Here is a 19,879-nt window from a genome sequence, read left to right as displayed (position 1 = left end):
CATCCTGGCCGCCTCATCCCTCCAGATACAGAAAACACAAGTGCTGACTCGCAACGGACATACCTGCTGCTCCCTGCCCTCAAGGATACAGGCAAGAGAAAGATGAGGTTGATCAGAAGGGCGAAGATGCTGTGAGCCGTCACCTCTCACCTTCCCTCCTGTGTCCTCACATCCATTAGTGCGTCTCCAATCCTTTTTCCACCTGGAAGGCAAACAGTGGTCATGTAATCTCTCCATCTACTCCCCCAGCAGATCCCCACTTAAACCACCCTCAAGGCTCCTAGGGGGCTCAGGATAAAATCCCAAGTTGCCCCCTTGGCTTCCAAGGCCCTAAGTGGTCTGTCCTTACCTCCCTCTCCCACCCTCCTAATATCCTTCCTGCCCTGGTTCACTGCCTCCAGTCCTGCTAATTCCTTGAGGGATGGGTAAGCGTGCCCTCATAAAGCCCCCTTCCCGAATACTCCTCTCCCTCTCCCTTAGCCACATCTGACTCATCCCTTAGGCCTGGGGTGGCTGCCCTGTCCCTCCACCACCATCCAACCTCAAGGAGATTTCCTCTGCTACTTTGTCTCATAGCATCTTTTTTTTCTTTCTCAGCACGTATCACAATTTGTAGTTGTGTATTTATGTGACTTTATCATTTAACGTCCGTCCTCCTCATTAGCCCATGAGCCCCCATAAGGCAGGGCCACGCTCGCCTTGTGTACTGCTGGTCCCTGGGGCCTGCCAGAGGCTAGGGCAGGTGCTCGTGGCATGAACATGTTGGTGGATGGATGTGTGAGCGAATCCTGAGCTCTGGCTTTCCATGGCCACCTTACCTCCCTCAGCAGCCTATCAAACATAGCTCACTGGAAGCAGTCTGCATTTCAGACTCTTTTCTGAAGAAAAGGGGCTGGCTCTCCAGAAGGAGGAGCCAGTCGCTTTCCTGGGCGTGGCCGAGCTTTCTCACAAGCCCTAGTGGATGCTACTCTGCCACGATTTTACTTGGGAATATAAAAATTCAAATTGCTAAATATCTTCCTGGCTCCACTAGGTGGGAAGGCTATCCAGAAGCACGGGCAGGTGGAAAACAGAAATAAGGTAAAAGCAGGTTTCCACCTTTACTGTAGTTGCACTGGAGCTGTGTGCGTTCAACAGTTCCAGGTGGCATAGACTTTGGAAGACAAAAACACTCTATTTTTAGAAAAGCCCTTCATATTACAATGGCGTTTATGAAGTGACAGTTTCACCAACTATAGGGATTAGTATATAGTCTGAGACACAGCACCGTGCTATTACACCTAAACACATACCCTTCAGGGGCCCGGCGGTGAAGGGACGTGCAAAAACGGATCCGGCAGCTACAGGCATGTGTGTGAAGCTGTGTTATGGGAATGTGATGGACCTGAATTTCCCCTTTGGCTGTGTGTCTAAACTGACACATTTTGTGTGTGTCTGCTTGTGTCACCAACACCTGGAAATAAAATCTGGTCAGATGGAGTGCGATGGTCCTGGCCAGGTGAACGTGCTGCTGCGCAGGTCTGTTAGAGCCAGGCTTCTTAGGCATGCCGTGCATTAGAATTACCTAAGGAGCCTTCAAAAACCCTCCTGCTCAGGACGCAGCCCAGATCCATTCCCTCAGAACCTGCAGGATGAGACCTAGATATTACTCCTTTTTGAAGCTCCCCAGGTGATTACAACAGAAAGCCAAGTTTGAGATTCTCTGTGTAAGGGTTTTTGAGATTCAAAGGAGTGGCTTGCAATAAGGATTTCATGACTCCAAACAGAAATCAAGGCCTTACTGCCAGTACAGTTTATTATACAAAAGGAGAAAAAGAGGAAGTGACACTGGTTGAATACTTGCTATCAGAGGCAGTGACAGAGCAGTAGCTAAGAGCACTGCCTCTGAGACCAGATTTTTAGCACCAAAACATGGTTTTACTACTCACCAGCTGTGTGACCTTTGGCAACTCGCTTAAATTCTCTGTGCTGTATTTCTGCCTTGTTTCAAAGCAGAAGTATAGCCCCCAAGTATTCCTCTATCTGCCCCACATCGTGCATCGAGGAAGTTCAGGAGCTGGTAAGAGGCCTGACTCAAGAGTGTAATGAGCCTTAATGGGCCCAAATGCATGAGAACAAAAATCAGGACACATGGATGAGAAGTTCAAGTACTCTCATGGGAACCACCTGGGAAATCAGAGACATGGCATCTTGTACCAGAATAAAGTTCTGATCAGACTAGAATGATTGCCTGTGCTGAACGCCTGAAATGCATGGAGGCCCAGGGACAAAGTAATTACGTGAAGCCATAGAATAGGGTTTTATGGGGAAATGCATCCAATTTGTGACTGTGCAATCTGTACATATAAGCTTGGCACATAGAAGCTTCCCTCTGTCCCCTCTCTAGCTCTTAGAATGGTCCTTTATACGATCAATATGATGAGTCCAAATTCTATGGTTCAGGTCATCGTCAATCTCTCCTAACGGCCATTGAATTTCTATTAAGTTGGACTCCTGGCAACCAGTACACTTTCCTGAAGGTAAACACAGAGCAGCTCTTCAAGAGCAGGCAGGCAGAGACTAGTGGGGAAGGTGCTACCCTACACCTCTGCTCCTGGGAGGCTACCGAGATCCCGGCTGCTGCAGAAGGTAGTCTGTGCAGATTCTGATGTCTAGGGCTGTCTCTTTCACCTGGAGAAACTTCTGACTAGCAAACATAAAGTGGAGGAGAAAGTGACTCCACTGAAAAGAGGGAGGAGGAAGGGGGATGTGCTAACGTGACTGTGTGTGTGCATGTGACTGGAGATGACTGGGTAAGACAGATGTAAGTAGCCATCCACAACTGTCCCAGCACATTCACAGGGGCATCGGACTAAACAGAAAGGGCACGCTATAAGGCTGAATGAAAAGAAGTAATCAGAGACCTAAACTGAATCCCAGCTTATAAATTGTGTGATCTTGAGTCTGCTATGCAATCTCTCTGAGCCTCATCTGTAAAGTGAAGATGCAATAATAGTACCTGCCTCCTAGGATGACTGCAAGAATTAAATGAGATGACATCTGTTAAAGAACTCAGCACAGTGCCTGGCCCCCAGATACTCAATATTCAATTGTACCTAGCATATCAATATAGCTATTATTCTCTTCATAGTAATTTGACTATTTAATTTTTTTCCCTTTGTAATTCTTTATTTTTCACAGCCATCATATTGTTTGGTTATCACTATAGAAGCAAGTGGGCAATACTCATCATTTCTAATATACAGATGAAGAAACTGAGGCTCAGAGAGTCTCGGAACTAGGATTCAAACCCAGCTCTCATTGTGTGCCAGCAGTGCGCTATGCCTCCCTTCCCCTTTCTCTTCCCACTTTTCCTCTGTTTTACCTTGACCTCTCTCTACAGGAATTCAACCTTGGAAAGACTCGGACGTCTAAGAACTTTGTTTCCATTTAGACTTTAGGGGGAAAACAAATGACTTCAGGTCATCTTTTTCTCCTTTAGGAGATGATGCTCCTAACAAGTAATAGCTTATGATAAAGACAGGACGCAGTTCACTGTAAGAAATGGTTTATTTTCTAAGCCATCATCACATATTGAATACTTACTGTGTGCCTGGCGATTTACCAGGATTACCTCATTTAAGACCTGTGATGTAGGTCTTCATGTATTAGAGAGCTAAGATTGTTGGTCCTGTATTCTCTCTAGCTCTTCCTTTTGGTAGCAGCATTTCCTTTTTCCTCTGGAGGCCACATTATTCCCAGCCATGTGATGCATGTGGAGTTGATGTATCCTTAGCTCCAAAAGGTCATGGGACCCAGGCCTGGCCAATCAGAACATCATGTTTCCCTAGTCATGGTGACTGATTGAGGGATGGGCATTTGGCCCAAAGAGAATGATTTACAACGAGATGCTTGCTGAGACTGCTCAGGGAGGCACAAGCATTTGTTCTCTCCCGCTGGACATTATTAACCTGGAAAGATATATGTATAAATGGAGCTGCTGGCTGCAGCCACAGGGAGCTTGAGAATGGAGTCTACAGGGAGGAACACAGAGTCAAGAGATGGGGAGCAAATGGGTTCAGATGAACTCATCTGAATTCCTAGATCTGACTCTGCCTGAGGCTAGCCCTACCTCAGAGCTTTTGGAGTCAAGATATTCCTATGTATGTATATATGTATGTACGTATATATTTTGCCAGATTAATGTGGGTATTCCGACTCAACCAGAGATTCTTACCTATTGAATTTATTACTTTTACTTTGCACATGAAGAAATCGAGGCTCAAAGAGAATAAGCAACTGAAGTAAGTCCACACTGCTCAGCAGCTGCACAGAAAGGATTCAAACCCAGGTCTGCCCAACTCCGAAGCCTATACGCAATCTTCTTACCATCCTATCTCCTTTCTTAAAGAGAAAAAGGAATTGCTGTGTTCTACACATCACTGAGTCAAGACACCAGATACTGGTGCCCTTAGTGCCCGCTTGCTCTCAGAAAGGTGGCTTACATTCTTCCCAGGAGCGGCCAGATGATCTGAAATCTGTAGGTATAAAGACAGCTACCTCTTAATATTAATAGCCTTGGTGATTTGGGTGGATTCAAACTTGGTCTGTAAACAGATATTTAATAAAATATAAATGCATGAATCTGTAATGAGAAAGAAGCTAATAAGCAGAATGTCAACATGACCACCATGTTCTTTCCTAGTCAATGAGCAACCGGGAAATCAAGCGCTCGTATGTGTGGCCTGGAGGAAATGAGAGCAAGGAGAGTTGGATGATGCGCCCACTGGGTGGCACCTGGCTCAGTTCCTCAGCGTGAGTGCCGGTGGATACTACCTGCATTAGAAGCAGCCCAGTAGACTCTTAACAAGGCAGATTCCTGTGCCACACCCTGAATCTACTGAACCTGAATCTCCGGGACGGGGCCCAGGAATCTGTACTTTCAACAGACGTTCCCACACTTTGAGAATCCCCACAACTGTAATAGCAATGGCAGGGGCAGAGAGCACAGCAGGAGACCCTCTCCCCCGGACAGAGTGTGAATGGATGCAACCCTTCCCAAATACGGGCCAGAAGCTAAATGTAAATTAAGTGCACGTGGAGTCTTGTCCTGCTTTTGTCGGTAACCCTTCATCACGCCCCTCCTCCGGATTGGACTCGAGTGGAATTAAGCATGAACAGTGCAAAGTAATATAATTACTTACCTTCAGCTTCAAACAGTATCACCACTAAATCCAAATCTGTTCCTTGATACCTACCAGAAGGAGATTTACAGAATCGAAGCCGTGGGTATGTGACTTGGTCCTACTGATCTAATTGATTACTTGGGTAAAATCTTCAGAAAAATCATTTTTTATTAAGTCTCAGTAAACTGCAAGGCTGGATGCCAAGTGTTTTAAAGCAACGGATAACATAAACTCTGAAAAATCTTCTCTGAGTTATTTCAAGGGAAAGAATGCTAACATATTTGATGTTTATAGATAGAAGAGATTTTTAGCACAACTACGTGTATGTAGGAGAAACTATAACTATAAACGCTGCTGGAAATACAGCTTTACTAAACTGAGAAAAGTCAAGTCAATAAATAAGCTTTAATGACCTACTAGTACCTACACCTACAGGAAGGGCACAGGGCTGCGTCGTGGGAACGAGGCCGACTGCTCTCTCTCTTTCCTCTTAGAAGAGGGCTACCTTCAGCAGGACAGCATAAAGAGCTCCACTGACCTGTTCCCCAGTGAAACTGGTGGAAATGATTAAAAACAACAATTTAAAGTCTCTGGAAATAGTCCTACCTATAAACAGCAGAGGAAGAAACATATGTTCAAGAAAACCTAGAAAACTTTGTTAAGAAAGACTAGAGTTTGCAGTATCTGAGCAAAAACCTTCCTTCCTCCCCACCTCCTAGCTCAGCAAGGCTGAGGCTCCACTCCTGACTGCTGCCCTCAAGAACACAGGGCACCCTCTCCTGCCAGCTCCCAGTTAGAGGGCTTCTTCCTGGAGGGAGCAAGGCTTCAGCATTTCTCATCATGCCCCAAGCTACTCACTGCTGATGATAAGTCCCAGTTGAATCCAGTCGAGAGATGCGGACTCCCTTCTTCCACCCAGGCCCCCTTTGTGGAATGCAGGTTCTACCTTGGGCACAGCAGCTGAGACTACTGATGCCCTCAACACTCTTGCTGGCTCATGGCATCGTGGTTCCACGGCAGGAGAGGCAAGCTGGGAGGACCTCAGGCTACTAGCCTCTCCTCTCCACACCCACACACAATAAGCATTCAGGTCCTAGAGCAGAAGTGTCACTCAGAGAGCAGCTCGTCATTGTCCCCACCTCTAGCTCCAGAGCCCTGGCTGGGAGATTATGCCTGAGAGGGAGAAGCAGACTATAAAACAGATACCTCCTAATATCTTTGCAAAGGAACTAACTTCATTTGCAACAGAGAGTGAAGAAGTTCAAAGGTGCTCTCAAGAGGAGAGGAGGTTGTGATGAGAGGAAACTTGGGAGGAGATCTGTGGATTTAATGAAGATACAGCCTGGACTATAGGCTGGCTAGTTGGTAGCAGAAAATCATGGAATAAAAGAGCTGAGAGCAGCCCCCCGTCCTCTACCGACCCCCCACCCAGGGTCAGAGCAAACATCAAACACCAACCTCAGAAACTATGTCCTTCCGTGGAGCCACAATTTGACTGGATTCGTTTGTAGAGCAATTTATGCTCAGGGCATTGTTGAAAACAACGGAGCAGTCAATGGCATGTACACGTGGATGTGATCAGGGAAAGGAAAAAAGAGAGCCCTGCCCAAACTACTGTCATCCCAGGGTGACTGAGCTCACCCAAAGCTGCGCCTCCCTCAGGAGCAACACCAGAGGCTTCACACTGTGGATGGGAAAGGGAGCGGGGAGCAGACTCCACTACAGTGATCCAGCCAGACACTAAAATATATACCAGCAAATAACGGTAACAAGCCCTGGAGGAGGGAGACCAGTGCCCAGAGTTGCTACATTGGTGGAGAAGAAAGCAACAACACAACCTGTGAGAGAACACAGGTCAGATCTATCAGAAGACGTTAAAATAGCCATTCCAAATCTGTTCACAGAACTAAAGGAAATCATGATTAAAGAAGTGAAGGGAGATATAATGACACTGTTACATCAAATAGAGAATATCAATAAAGAAATATAAATTATGCGAAAAGAACCAAGTGGAAATTCTGGAGTGGAAAAGTACAATAACTGAAACTTAAAAAAAATCACTGGAGGGGTGCAACAGATTTTAACTGGCAGAAAAAAATTAGCAAACTTGAAGATGGAGCCGCAGAGGTTGTGTAAGCCAAAGAACAGTGAAAAAAGCATGAAAAACAGTAGACAGAAGGGCTTCCCTGGTGGCGCAGTGGTTGAGAGTCCGCCTGCCGATGCAGGGGACGCGGGTTCGTGCTCCGGTACAGGAAGATCCCACATGCCGCGGAGCGGCTGGGCTCGTGAGCCATGGCCGCTGAGCCTGCGCATCCGGAGCCTGTGCACCGCAACAGGAGAGGCCACAACAGTGAGAGGCCCGCGTACCGGGGAAAAAAAACACAAAAAACAAAACAGTAGACAGAGCCTCAGAGAAATGTGAGACACCATCAAGTGCATCAGCACGCACATAAAAGGAGTAAAAGAAGGAGAGGGAGAGAGAGGAACAGAAAAAATATTCAAAATATAATGGTGAAAACGTCCCCAATTTTTTGAAAAACAATAATCTACATATCCCGGAAGTTCAATGAACTACAAGTATGATAAAAAACAGAGATTCAGAAAAAGACATATCACAGTGTCTGAAATTCTGAAAATCAAAGACAAGGAGAATATCCTGAAAACAGCTAGAAAAATGACTTAGCACTTACATAAATAACACAATAATATGAATAGCTGACTTGTCAGCAGAAACAATGGAGACCAAAGACAGTGGACAGCATTCAAAATTCTCAGTAAAAAATCATCAACCAAGAATCCTATAAGCAGTAAAGCTATCTTTCAAAAATGAGGGTGAAATAAAGACTTTCCAAGATAACAAAAACTGATAGAATTGTTGCTAGTAGGACCACCTGATAAGAAATTACTATAAAGGAAGTTCTCCAGGCTGTAGGGAAGTGACTCCAGATAGTAATTCAAATCCACATGATAAAACAAAGAGCACTGGTAAAGGTATAAAAAACAGTATAAATGCATATTTTCTCATTTTTTCTGACAGCTGTTTTAAAAAGCAACTACATAATAATATGTAAATATCATAATGTTGGGCCTATAACATATAGAAATGTAACATACGTGTATTACACTTGCCAATAATAGCACAAAGGTGGTGGGTAGGAGCAAAACTGCGTTGGGATAAGGAAATTACTGCAGATGGTAAAACAATAATTTTAACCATGTGTATTACTAGGTTTGTAACACTGATGGATGTAATATGTATAACAATAATACCACAAAAGGAGGGGAAGGGAGTAGAGCTTTATAGGAGTAACATTTATATACATCACTGGAATTAAGCTAATCTAAATTTGATACTGATTTTTATGAGTTTAGATATATATGATAAACCCTAGAGTAACTTCTAAAAACATAACTAAAAATATACATGCAAAGAACATAAAACAAATTAAAATGTTATTTTTTAATTTATAATGTGATAGTGATAAGACCTTAAAACTTAAAAATGGGTGAGGAGTAACATCAATTTAAAATTTTAGGGAGTCTGCTCTAGACAGGGGGGAGAGGCTGGGGCTCCTCTTAACATGGTTGAGTTTCTCCCAAGAAGACTGGATTCTGAATGTGTAGTATTTTCAAAGCTCCTCCAAATACTATCCTTTTTTTTTGCGGTACGCGTACCTCTCACTGTCGTGGCCTCTCCCGTTGCGGAACACAGGCTCCGGACGTGCAGGTTCAGTGGCCATGGCTCACAGGCCCAGCTGCTCCGCGGCATGTGGGATCTTCCCGGACCGGGGCACGAACCCGCGTCCCCTGCATCGGCAGGCGGACTCTCAACCACTGCGCCATCAGGGAAGCCCCAAATACTATCTTTTTATCTTGTGCTATGAAACAGTCTTATTTTTATGTAAAAAATGTCAAGTGGGAGACTGACTTGCAAATACTTTGAAGTAATTTAGTAAACATAGTTTTATTCACATCTTATTTGACTTTAAACGTATAATAGGCAGATGCCGTATTTATCTAGTAATTGGTATGATCATCTTAACCTGTCCAACCTTTGAGACATTTTAGGTTTATTGGATGATGGTTATCTTTCTTTTTTACTAAAATTAGATTGTTTGCCACCTTGGCATCAGCAGAAAGTTCATAACTTTGAGGACACTGATGAAAGCTAAGTGTCTACATGGATCCTGCTCTGTCTAATATGCATTAATATTTTTGAAAGATTGAGAACTGCATAATTAACTGACTATATTTAGTACTGAAGAGTTGCTACTGACATCTGTATTGTACAGTTTTTAAAAAGCCTCTCTGATAATCCATAGAGGCAAATGCATCACTTTTCTAAAAATCTAATCATTTAGAGAAAATATTAACATTAAGGGATAGAAACTACATGCAGAAATTAAAACAAAATACTGGGGAAAATCAAATAAGACTTAAAAGATGTGTCAAATGAAATGCAGTCCTGAACAGGAAGTCACTATGTTATAAAGATATCAGCTCTTTACATTATTTTATAATCTTACTGTAATCAGCCCCACCCCCCCAAAAAAAACCAAACCACCTAATAGGATTTGGGGGACATTTAAACATGATTAAACATGATTTTAAAACCCATACATAAAAAAGAAATCAGTGAGAGTCACCAAAAACGTTTGCAAAGTAATAGTGAAGTTGGGCTTGTGTTGCCAGATAACAAAATATATTAAAGAGTTACAGGACTTCCCTGGTGGTTCAGTGGTTAAGAATCCGCCTGCCAATGCAAGAGACACAGGTTCGAGCCCTGGTCCGGGAAGATCCCACATGGCGCAGAGCAACTAAGCCTGTGCGCCACAACTACTGAGCCTGCGCTCTAGAGCCCGCGAGCCACAGCTACTGAGACCGTGTGCTACAACTACTGAAGCCCGCATGCCTAGAGCCCGTGCTCCGCAACAAGAGAAGCCACCGTGATGAGAAGCCCGCGCACCACAACGAAAGAGTAGCTCCCGCTCGCAGCAACTAGAGAAAGCCCGCGCCCAGCAACAAAGACCCAACGCAGCCAAAATTAAATAAATAAATAAATTGATTAAAAAAAAAAAAGAGTTACAATTACTAAAGTAGTATGAACTAGTATAAGAGGAGAACAGATAGATATTCACAAAAAAGACCAGGAAACTATCCAACAGGCCTGGGTGTAATACAAATATAGATAAGGATACTACGAATCATAGGGGAAGTGTTGTCATTTTCAATAGTGTTAGGATTTCCCTGCATTCTTTGAAAACTTGATCTTTATTTCATATTATTCACCAAAATGTACATTAAAGAATTAAGATAAAAAATAAAACCGAGAAATAACTAGGGCAAAATATAGATGAATATCTGTTCTTTGTGTGAGAAAATACTAAGCACAAAATCAAATGAAGAAAGCAGGAAGAAAAGATTCATAGGTCAAATATAGAAAATTTTTTAAATTCAATATGTTGAAAAGTTTGAAAGTAGGAACAATATTTGTAACATAAAACAGAGGGTTAATATTTAAAATTTAAAGAAAATTTAGTAAATCAATATGAAGGCAATACATTTGTAGGAAAATGGCAACAGACATAACAGATGGTTCACAAAAGAAGCAACATAAGTGGCCAAGTTATAAAAAAAGCTCAAGTTCCCTGTAATCAAGAAAATGAACATTAAACCAATTGTATATCATTTTTGCAGGTAGGATGTTTTTCATTGCAAATTACAGAAAACCTGAATAAATGTAGCTCAGAAAATCAGAACGTTTATTACTTCATACAAGAGTCTGGTCTAGACACGGTCGCTGGTGGTTAATTTGGTGCCTCACCACACTGTCAAGGACTCACTTTTCTCATCTTCCCCTCTGTCATCCTCTGCACACTGTCTCTTGTCCTCTATGTATGTGCCCTTATGGTCACTCTCTGGGTGCAGAAGCTCTTTCCAGACATCCTCTTCCACTTCAAGAACTGGAAAAATGTACAGTTTTCCCTTCTATGTCTCTTTTAATCAAAGAGGAATACATTTCCTAGATGCCCTCAAGGAGATGTCCCTTCAGTTTTACTGACCAGGACTGTGTGATGTGCCCATGACTAACTTAGTCACTAGAAAGGGATATGGAATTCACCACCACTGGCTTAACCTGGCTAAGATTTATCCCCTGAGTCTGAATTAAATCTTATAGGCTGCTAGTAGAGTATAAGCTGATGCAAACAGGCAAAACATCAAAAGCATCAGAACTACATATGCCCATTAACCCACAATTCTACTTCTTCCAGAAGAAATGCTCTTAGACGGGCTCATAGATGTAGCTAGAAGGCTGTTCATCACTTAGGTGTTTATAAGAATAAAAAAAATCAGAAACAAGTCACATGTACAAAAATGAGACGTAGGTTAAAGAACTAAGGATGTCATTACAAGGTAGAGTACTCTGGAACCATCAAAATTATGTTTTATATCTAACTATTTATATGGACATATACTCATGTTCTATTCAGTGGGGAAATGATGCTAAAATATTATCCCATCTTTTTAATATATATGTAAAAGTCTGGAAGGATATATACCAATATCTTAACAATGATGTGATTATAATAAATTTAACTTTTTTACTGTACTTGGGAGGAATTTCCAACATTTGCTATAAAGAATGTTATTTTTATAATTAAAATGGAGATAACTTTAAAAAGGAAAAATATTTAATATTGTTACATTCTTTCTTTCCTTTTACAGATGAGATGAAGGATCTGATAACTACATTAGCCTGGGATGTTTGCCTCAGTGCAGAAGAGATGGCTTTGGCTCAGAGACTGCCTTGTTCCTGGCGCCAGGAGGAGCCTGTAGGGGGCTAGAATTCCAGCAGAGTGCCCTGTGCCTAATAGTGAGGATGACTCAGGCTCCTTCTGCCTGGGGTGCACCACTGTTTCCTCAGCTGATTCTCTTCCCCTTGTTCAGTTCTTAAAATGAAATAGGAAAGTGGCTTTGTCTCATTTTTAAGTGGAAATTTAACTAGGTACACACACATGGCTTATTCTGAGAACCAGCTGGAAGCAACAGAAAGGAGCTGAGGGAAAGAATCTACAGAGGTGTCCAGCAGTTGTGCTTTATCATTAAATACTACAAACCTCTGCCCTTCTTTCACCCTCCTTTCTGTGTGAAGTTCAGAGCCAATATTTCATTAACTGCAGAATCTCTCTATTTGGGAGAGTTTCAGTCACAACCACAATGAGAGCTTACAACGACTGCACACTTACTTTGTGCCACCTTGCTAAATTCTTTGCACATTTTATCACATTTAATACACATGACTAGCTTGGGAAGGTGATGCTATTTTTATGCTCTTTTCACTGAACAGGAAGCTGGTAATTGTTCTTTTCTTTTGGTAACTTTTTTCAGGTCACAGGGCTAGTAAGTAGCAGAGGTCAGACTGTATCCTTATCTGTCAGGCTCTGAAGCAGAAACTGTCCACCTCTTCACCATGTTGCTCTTTAAACTGAAGGAGAAGGGATTTAAGGTCACAATATGAAGCTGGAGAGCAGGGTCAGAGAAGGTATCTGTGACCTGTATACCTCCCAGGAAAGTGTACATGAGAGCTGGCTGTGAAAGATGGAGCCTTTATGTTAGGGATAAGAGGGGTGCGTTCAAGAGTGTGCACAAGTGTGTGTGTGTGTGTGTGTGTGTATAAGAGCACTGGGCCTGTTTCACGTGGGTGAAGTACTCAAGTGTTTTACTTGTCCTCGGATCTTAGAAGGAGAAGCAAATTAAATTGCAACTACATTTCTCAAATTCTATGGACAATTTCTCATTTTAAGCATCCTTTCTGCAACTCTTGGCCCTTGATTCAGAGTTGTGAGCTGTGACCCCATAATCAAGGGTTTTCCCATGTGCTCCTCTAAACACACACACACACACACACACACACACACACACTCTCACACACTCTTACACATGCTCACTCACAAACCAGGACTTGTCACTTTAAATCGTTTGGGTCCAGGAAGGGTGAATTTATAAGCCTTAATGAGGTCTGAACATGGGTGGGCTCTCTCTGATCTCCAGGGCACATTACCTTATGGTAGAAGTTTCCTTCAGAGGTTTTCATTTTAAATGCTAAGCCTAGAGGCAAGTTAAGCATGAAAGTCACCATGACCACCATCCATACAACAGCTTTTGTGAAACACCTACTATAAAACAGAAACAGAAATGATGTAAGAATGACCTTCTCATACATTCTTTCTCTTTCTTTCTCTCTCTCTGTAGATACATATATGTGTATATATATATATATATATATATATATATATTCCTATATATTGTATTTTTATATCCTCATATATTATATATAATACATATGACCTTCTTATATATTATATATCTCTGAACTTCTGAGTGTCTTTGTATGACTATTAACTTAGTGTTCTACAAGTATGATTTGTAGTAATGTCTTTCAGGATTTCCTGAAAAAATCTGGAAACTGGTCTAGGTAGTATTTCTAGGTGAGCCATAATAAACCTTCATGTTTTAAGATGGAGGAGTTTTCGTTCATTGTCTCATGGTAGTTATTTGGGGGCTAAATCCTTAATTATCATGACGTTACTATTAGAAGACCTTGTTCTAACCATTGTCAGACGTCCACAACACACTTAGCATCTCCAGAGATCACTGTGTTCTACTGGGCACAGTTTCTGTTGTGAAGAAGCAACTGTCTATCATTGCTGTTACATTTACTTTACTTTCAGTCCTGAAAGCCAACAAAATATGTTAAGATATTATATTCCCAACTTCATCCCACAACTTATCAATTTTTTAATAAATAAAAAGTTTGGAGGCTTCCCTGGTGGCGCAGTGGTTGAGAGTCCGCCTGCCGATGCAGGGGACACGGTTTCGTGCCCCGGTCCGGGAAGTTCCCACATGCCGCGGAGCGGCTAGGCCCATGAGCCATGGCTGCTGAGCCTGCGCGTCTGGAGCCTGTGCTCTGCAACGGGAGAGGCCACAACAGTGAGAGGCCCGCGTACCACAAAAAAAAAAAAAAAAAAAAAAAAAAGTTTGGAATAGCAGTTGACTAAAGAGGAAGAGCCAATAAATGTGTGAAAAGAATCAAAGATATGCAAATTAAAAGAAGATTGATATACTATTTCCATCTTTCAAGTTGGCAAGTTTTTTAAATGACTGCACCACAGTTAACAATGGTTAGGAGAAACCAGAATTCACCGGACAGGAGTATAAACTGATCTGGTATCTCTGATGGAAATTTGACAAGATGCAACAAAAGCCCTAAAATATGTGTATATCCTAGAACCCCAAACTTCTGCATCTAGAAGTTTTTATAAGAACATAATAACAATATGTACACATATATATGTTTCAAGATCTTCATCAAAATGTCACTTAGAATATTTTTAAAATGTAAATAAATTTCAAACAGTCGATGAAGTCAACTTTTGACACCATACAGCTATTAATGAGGTAGAATGGAATATTCACAATATTTCACTCAGTGAAAAATAAGGGCTACAAAATATTCTATATGTTATCATCCCATTTGATTTTATGTAATACTGTGTGTGTGTGTAAATAGAGGGTGGTGAGGGTGGAGAAACAGGTTGGAAGAACAGATATCAGAATATTACCTAAGGCTTTCTCCACGTAATGGTCTTAGAAGTGATTTAAGAATTGGCTGAGGAAAGTTGTAAGACCAAAATATTATTTAGTGGTGCAATTTTCTGTATTAAAATAACCAGTTGTTCGGTGACTTTAGTGATCCACTCAATGCTTTTCGGAAAGCTGATATTTAGTTTCCTGCAATTGTCAATCCGGATACAGGTTCACACAAGTCCTGACGTCAGGGTCTCAGTCAATAATAGTATTAAGACTGGCCAGCCCCTTCACTGAAGTCCTTTGTTGTAATGACAGCTACGTTGTGATGAATACTTAACATATCCTGGATTCAATGCTAAGCACCTATTGGTATATATACATATAAATTCATATTATCCTTCACTAACCCGCTGATCTAGGAATAAGCAATCCCCATATTCTGAAAACCCCAAGCTTAAGAGAGGTTAGGAGGCCTGCCCAGGTCACATATTCAGTGAGTACCAGAGCAGGCGTTAAAATCCAGCTCTGCGGCTCTATACCTTTATATATAACCTATCTGTAACACAGCCTCCCATCCGCAAGTCCACTGTCGGACTGCAAGGAAACTTCAGGGCAATCATCTCATTAGCTTCCTGTTCTTCTGGCCAACTGAAAGTTAACTGAACACTAGAGATAATCTAACAAATATCTCGTGAACAAAGAAGAAAGGTGATACATTTGCCAAAATTCTTCAGGTATGTGTTTATAAAAACATGTGTATTGGAAATAGGAAAGAGGCCCAAAGAAACTAATGTGTTTTGCATAAAGATCATCATTCCTGTACCTCGGAGCAAAGCAAATATTGGTTTATACATTGCCTAGAGAGCCTTCGGGGAGAAATTAGCATGAAAACCATTTGCTTCCTAAATACAAAGCTTAACTCATAAAATATGGCTGAAATAAACATGGCACAGTGAAATAAATCTGACAGAAAACATCTCTGAGATGTCTTGGGAGAAACAGAGGAAACCTTAGAAGAGCTGGTCCAACTGTCCAGTAATCTGGTGTGTGGTCCCCTGAGGCCTGATGCTTTGCTCTTCGCTTTGCTGGCTTGCCCTGCAGGGAGCTCTTACTGAACCAGACAGGCACAAACCATGATCTGGGCGGGCTGCCTACAGAGCCAAGGCATGTCACCAGGAGGAAAAAGGAATACACGCTACACCTAAAAACAGCTTGGCAAGACCAAAACGCTGATCATTCTCAAGGGCCCTCTGGCATTCACAAAACTTGATCCTGCCCCCAGGACCTAGTTTGAAACAATATAAGAAGAGCAGTTCTCTAGCATGTGCCCCCTGGCAGATCTATAATTGCTCACTGTCCTGAAGTTCAGTCGTGTTATGCTTGTACCAGAACAACCAGTCCAAAGCTAAGAAGGCCTTGAGTCCTAGTATTTCTCTGAATAGGCTACAGGTCTGGATCAGGTAAGGGAGTGGAGGTGGGAGGTGGGTTGGGAGCCAGAATCCTGGCCAAACTCTGTGAGGACCCCCAGCCTTGAAAATCCCTTTGGTCTTTCATCGCTTTGTCTTTTACACCAGCACCTCACACCACTGGGGGCTGGCATGGTTGTCCTCATCCTACATTCAGCCAAGAGGAAAAGCATGTAAGATGAAGGGACAGAATTGCCCAGCTCCTGCTCAAATCCAAGGTCTACCAGGGAGCAAATGTAGCCAGCTGATCACAGACTTGGCAAAGAGATGCAGACTAAGAACTGTTGCTCCGCATCCGTCTCTAACAACCCTGGGAAGAACTCCCAAACAGCATCATTTATAAAAGAACGAGCAAATGACCTTTTCCTGACATAGCCCACAGCTTGTCACAAAATCCATATGTGCTATTCCAAAAATCACTTTAATTTTATACGTTTTATATGTTTTCCTCTTTAATGACGCTATTTGGATAATTTAGATTCTAGAAATATAAGTGCTTTAAATACTCTAAGATAGCTTTATATGTATGTTTCTGTGGCTTGTTAAAATGATGCTGTGCTCATCTTTATGGCTTTAAAACGTCTTTACTCTACTATGCTACTGATCAACGTGTTCCAAGGAAGCCATTTGAATCACACCAAGAAAAACTGGAATGGAATTTAGCAAACTTCGACTCAGTTTTCTTATGGATTGTGAAGGAAATATAAAATAAGTATTCTATAAGACTTCTGTAGAAAGAATGGATTTTCAATTAGTCAGAAAACAGAAGAAAACAAGGGTGCTTTCCTCAGAGCGCAAAGGATCAATCAAGTAAGCAAATTAAGCTCTAATTAACCCTCGCAAGATGTTTACTCTAAGACCTAGTTTTTTCATCCGTAAAATGAGAATAATAGCTGCTGCTGCATGGAGATCAAATTTTAAAAGAGGTACCTAGCCTTTCAAGCACTTCTTAAAGGCTCACCAGCATCACCATCACCATCATCATCACCATCATTATTGCCATTTTTCATTTCAAGCGTATGTACTTACAGACAACACTGAGTCAAGGAAGATGGGAATGGTGTGCTATGGGGAGTCGGGTGGTTAGAGGGTTAGGACAATGAGGCAAGACCCATATCCTGTAGGTAGACTGATGGATCTTTTGATCACATATAGTACATCTAACCTCAGAGAGGTGTTTTATAAACAGGTACATCCAGTCACATGACGGGCTGGGTAAAGTCATGGTCTGCTCATCAAACTCACGGGTCTCTACCTGAAATACACCTTTCTCTCAGGTGGTACACGGATTGGTACTAGGAAGCCAGCTAAGTGGCTGAGTTGGTCCCTCTAGCCACCATCTGTCCGTATCTCTGGATGCAGGAAGTCTTGAGGGCCACATTTTCACTGGGTACAGATGGAGCTCACCCTAAAAGACACAATTTATAAACAGGCACCCAAGTCCCTTGAAACTCTGCTTATTGCTATGTTGTGATCCAAGTTACTTCCCCTTGAAGAAAAGCCTTAGTCCTCTCACACATGGATTCCTATGGACTTTTTTCATTTGCCATTCATTCATCTACCATTTTATTGAGTTTTCTCTCTGTGTAAGGTAGCGAGCTAATTGTTGGACCTATGGACTTACAGTGATCAAGGAATAGTGTCAAGGAGTCATTTAGGGGAGCAGAAGACACTTCATTACACTATACCTTGGTGTTGTGGGGTACCCACTTTCAGAATCATTGGTCCCTCTTATGCCTATAACCACAGGCAGCTCCTTATGAACGTCCCAGGCCTGAATCCTGCATCCCTCCATTCTATGAGGTCAGATGAGGGTTAGCTATTCTTATAAGGTAGGATTCTTAACTTCTCAAAAAGTGGAATGTACAGGTGGCTATGGTACCCACTCATTGGGAATTGAGAGTTTTTTGCAGGCAAGGCTTTGAAGGGCTATCAGTTCACACAATGTGACTCACTGCAGTGGTCAAATAAAGAAGGGCTGCATATAGCTTCCTGCCTCTGGACATGTGGTGATACGTACACTTAAGAGATGGGATCAGGGTGCTGGTATGAGAAGGCGAATTGATAATGATGGCATCAAGGGCTTCATCATCCTTGAATGAAACGTTTGTGGTCATCCTTTGGAAAGAATGATAAAGTTTGCCCTTTGCAAGGCTAATTTTTGGCATAAAAATATTTATCACACAGCTTGTGGAGCTGGAACTGGAGAGCGATTCTTGAAAGGGAAAGATTTTTAAGGAGGTGAAGTGAAATTGGAGGCTTACATTCACTCTGACATGGGGGCTGTCTGAACACCCAATCCTCGCTTGGCAAGAACATCCCTGGTGAGTCACCTTGTGAGCGTGCTGATTAACGCCTCTCAGTTGCAGCAGATGAAGGATACACGTCACCATATGAGCTAAGTCACTCACGGCTCATGAAAATAATCCTTTTGAGAGACTAGAGCACTAAAGAGGGCAATTAAACAGGCAGGCACATCAGCACCAAAATCCTATGTGTTTGAGAAAGTCACCTTGCTGGGGTTTTTAGTCATAAATTACTTTTTATAAACCCAGTCCTTTTCTTTGCCAGAAGAACGGCCAGCATAACTCAGAAATGGCCTCATGTAAGAGAGAATCTGCAGAATCACCAGGTAATGCATACAGAGCCCTTAGCATGAGGCATTTGCTACGTTGCAGGGAGTGGTGGTCTCATCATTATCATGTCTATTTCACATGTGTGTCAATCATGAAAACAGAGCCTCTACAACTATTATGAGAATAAAGGATTTAGTGGAAGAATCATTGTTCATACAAATGGTGATATAGGAAAATGAAAACCTTGAAGTAGGCGTCAGAGAATCAGAGTCACAAGCCACACACACCTGATACGCTGGTGAAGGCGGACGGGTCAGAGCTTGTAGGAAAACATGAGAAGCTGTGTGCACCTGGCTGTCAACAAAGGGTTACAAAGGGGAAGTTCTTGGACAGGGCTGGGAAACTCCTGCTCTGTAGAATCAGCTGCCCCTCAGGAATTCACCTGCAGCCGGTGACCGACCACGTGGGAGCGCACCTGAGGCTGCTATTGGCTGGCAGAAACAGATGAACTGCACGAGCAACAGGAAGAGAGCAGGGGCTGGCTGAGGCTTCCCAGGCACCTGGGCATCATTCCTCATTGTGCCTAACTGCTCCCCCTGTAAGAGGACAGCCTCTGCTTCACTTCCACTTCCCAAACCTCATACAAGTTCCTCTGGTGGCCCTAACTCAGGACCACATGGCGAAGGAAGTCCCGGGAAATGTTCCCTGCCTTACACAGGAGAGGCAGTGCCAAGTTAATTAATAGAACAATGTCTGTCTTAGAGTTTCGATGACACACATGGGCTCTGGAATGAGACTTCCGAACACGGCTCTACCACTTACCAGCTCTGCCAGCTAGACATGTTTCTTAACTTGGGGAAACTTCAGCTCTTCATTATGGAAAATGAAGGTAATAGAATTGATTTCAAAAGGCTGTTGGGAGGATTAAAAGAAATAAGACAGGTCAAGGGCTTTGCTCGGAAACAAAATAATAACAACAGCGCTAACAATAATAAAAGTAGTATTATACCGTTTGCCTTGTAACAACAAGGGTATTAAGTCCAGTATGGCCTTCTCCACTCAGTACTCTAGAAACTGGCCA

The 19,879-nt window shown here is 42.4% G+C and overlaps 1 protein-coding gene across 7 annotated transcripts in view; it reads right to left on the bottom strand.

Moving 5' to 3' along the window:
• The window catches only part of LOC307183726 (uncharacterized protein), a 675,341-nt gene that overhangs the window by 287,773 nt on the left and 367,689 nt on the right, over window positions 1-19,879 (bottom strand). For 3 of the 7 annotated variants that reach the window (XR_013827569.1, XR_013827570.1, XR_013827573.1), the window contains 3 exons: window positions 19,621-19,710; window positions 4,485-4,586; window positions 60-202 (listed from right to left, as the gene is read on the bottom strand). Coding sequence is in view for 2 of the 7 variants with exons in the window: in XM_079916659.1 (XP_079772785.1) it covers window positions 64-202 (139 nt within the window). In the remaining 5 variants the exon portion in view is untranslated. The remainder of the gene's footprint in view (window positions 1-59; window positions 203-4,484; window positions 4,587-19,620; window positions 19,711-19,879) is intronic. The other 4 variants (XM_079916659.1, XM_079916658.1, XR_013827571.1 and 1 more) reach the window with 3 other exon arrangements.

The sequence above is a fragment of the Stenella coeruleoalba genome (genome assembly GCF_951394435.1).
Source record: "Stenella coeruleoalba genome assembly, chromosome: 3".
Lineage (NCBI taxonomy): Eukaryota > Metazoa > Chordata > Mammalia > Artiodactyla > Delphinidae > Stenella > Stenella coeruleoalba.
Note: the sequence above shows the minus strand (reverse complement) of the source record. Positions and strands in the feature narration are given on the sequence as shown.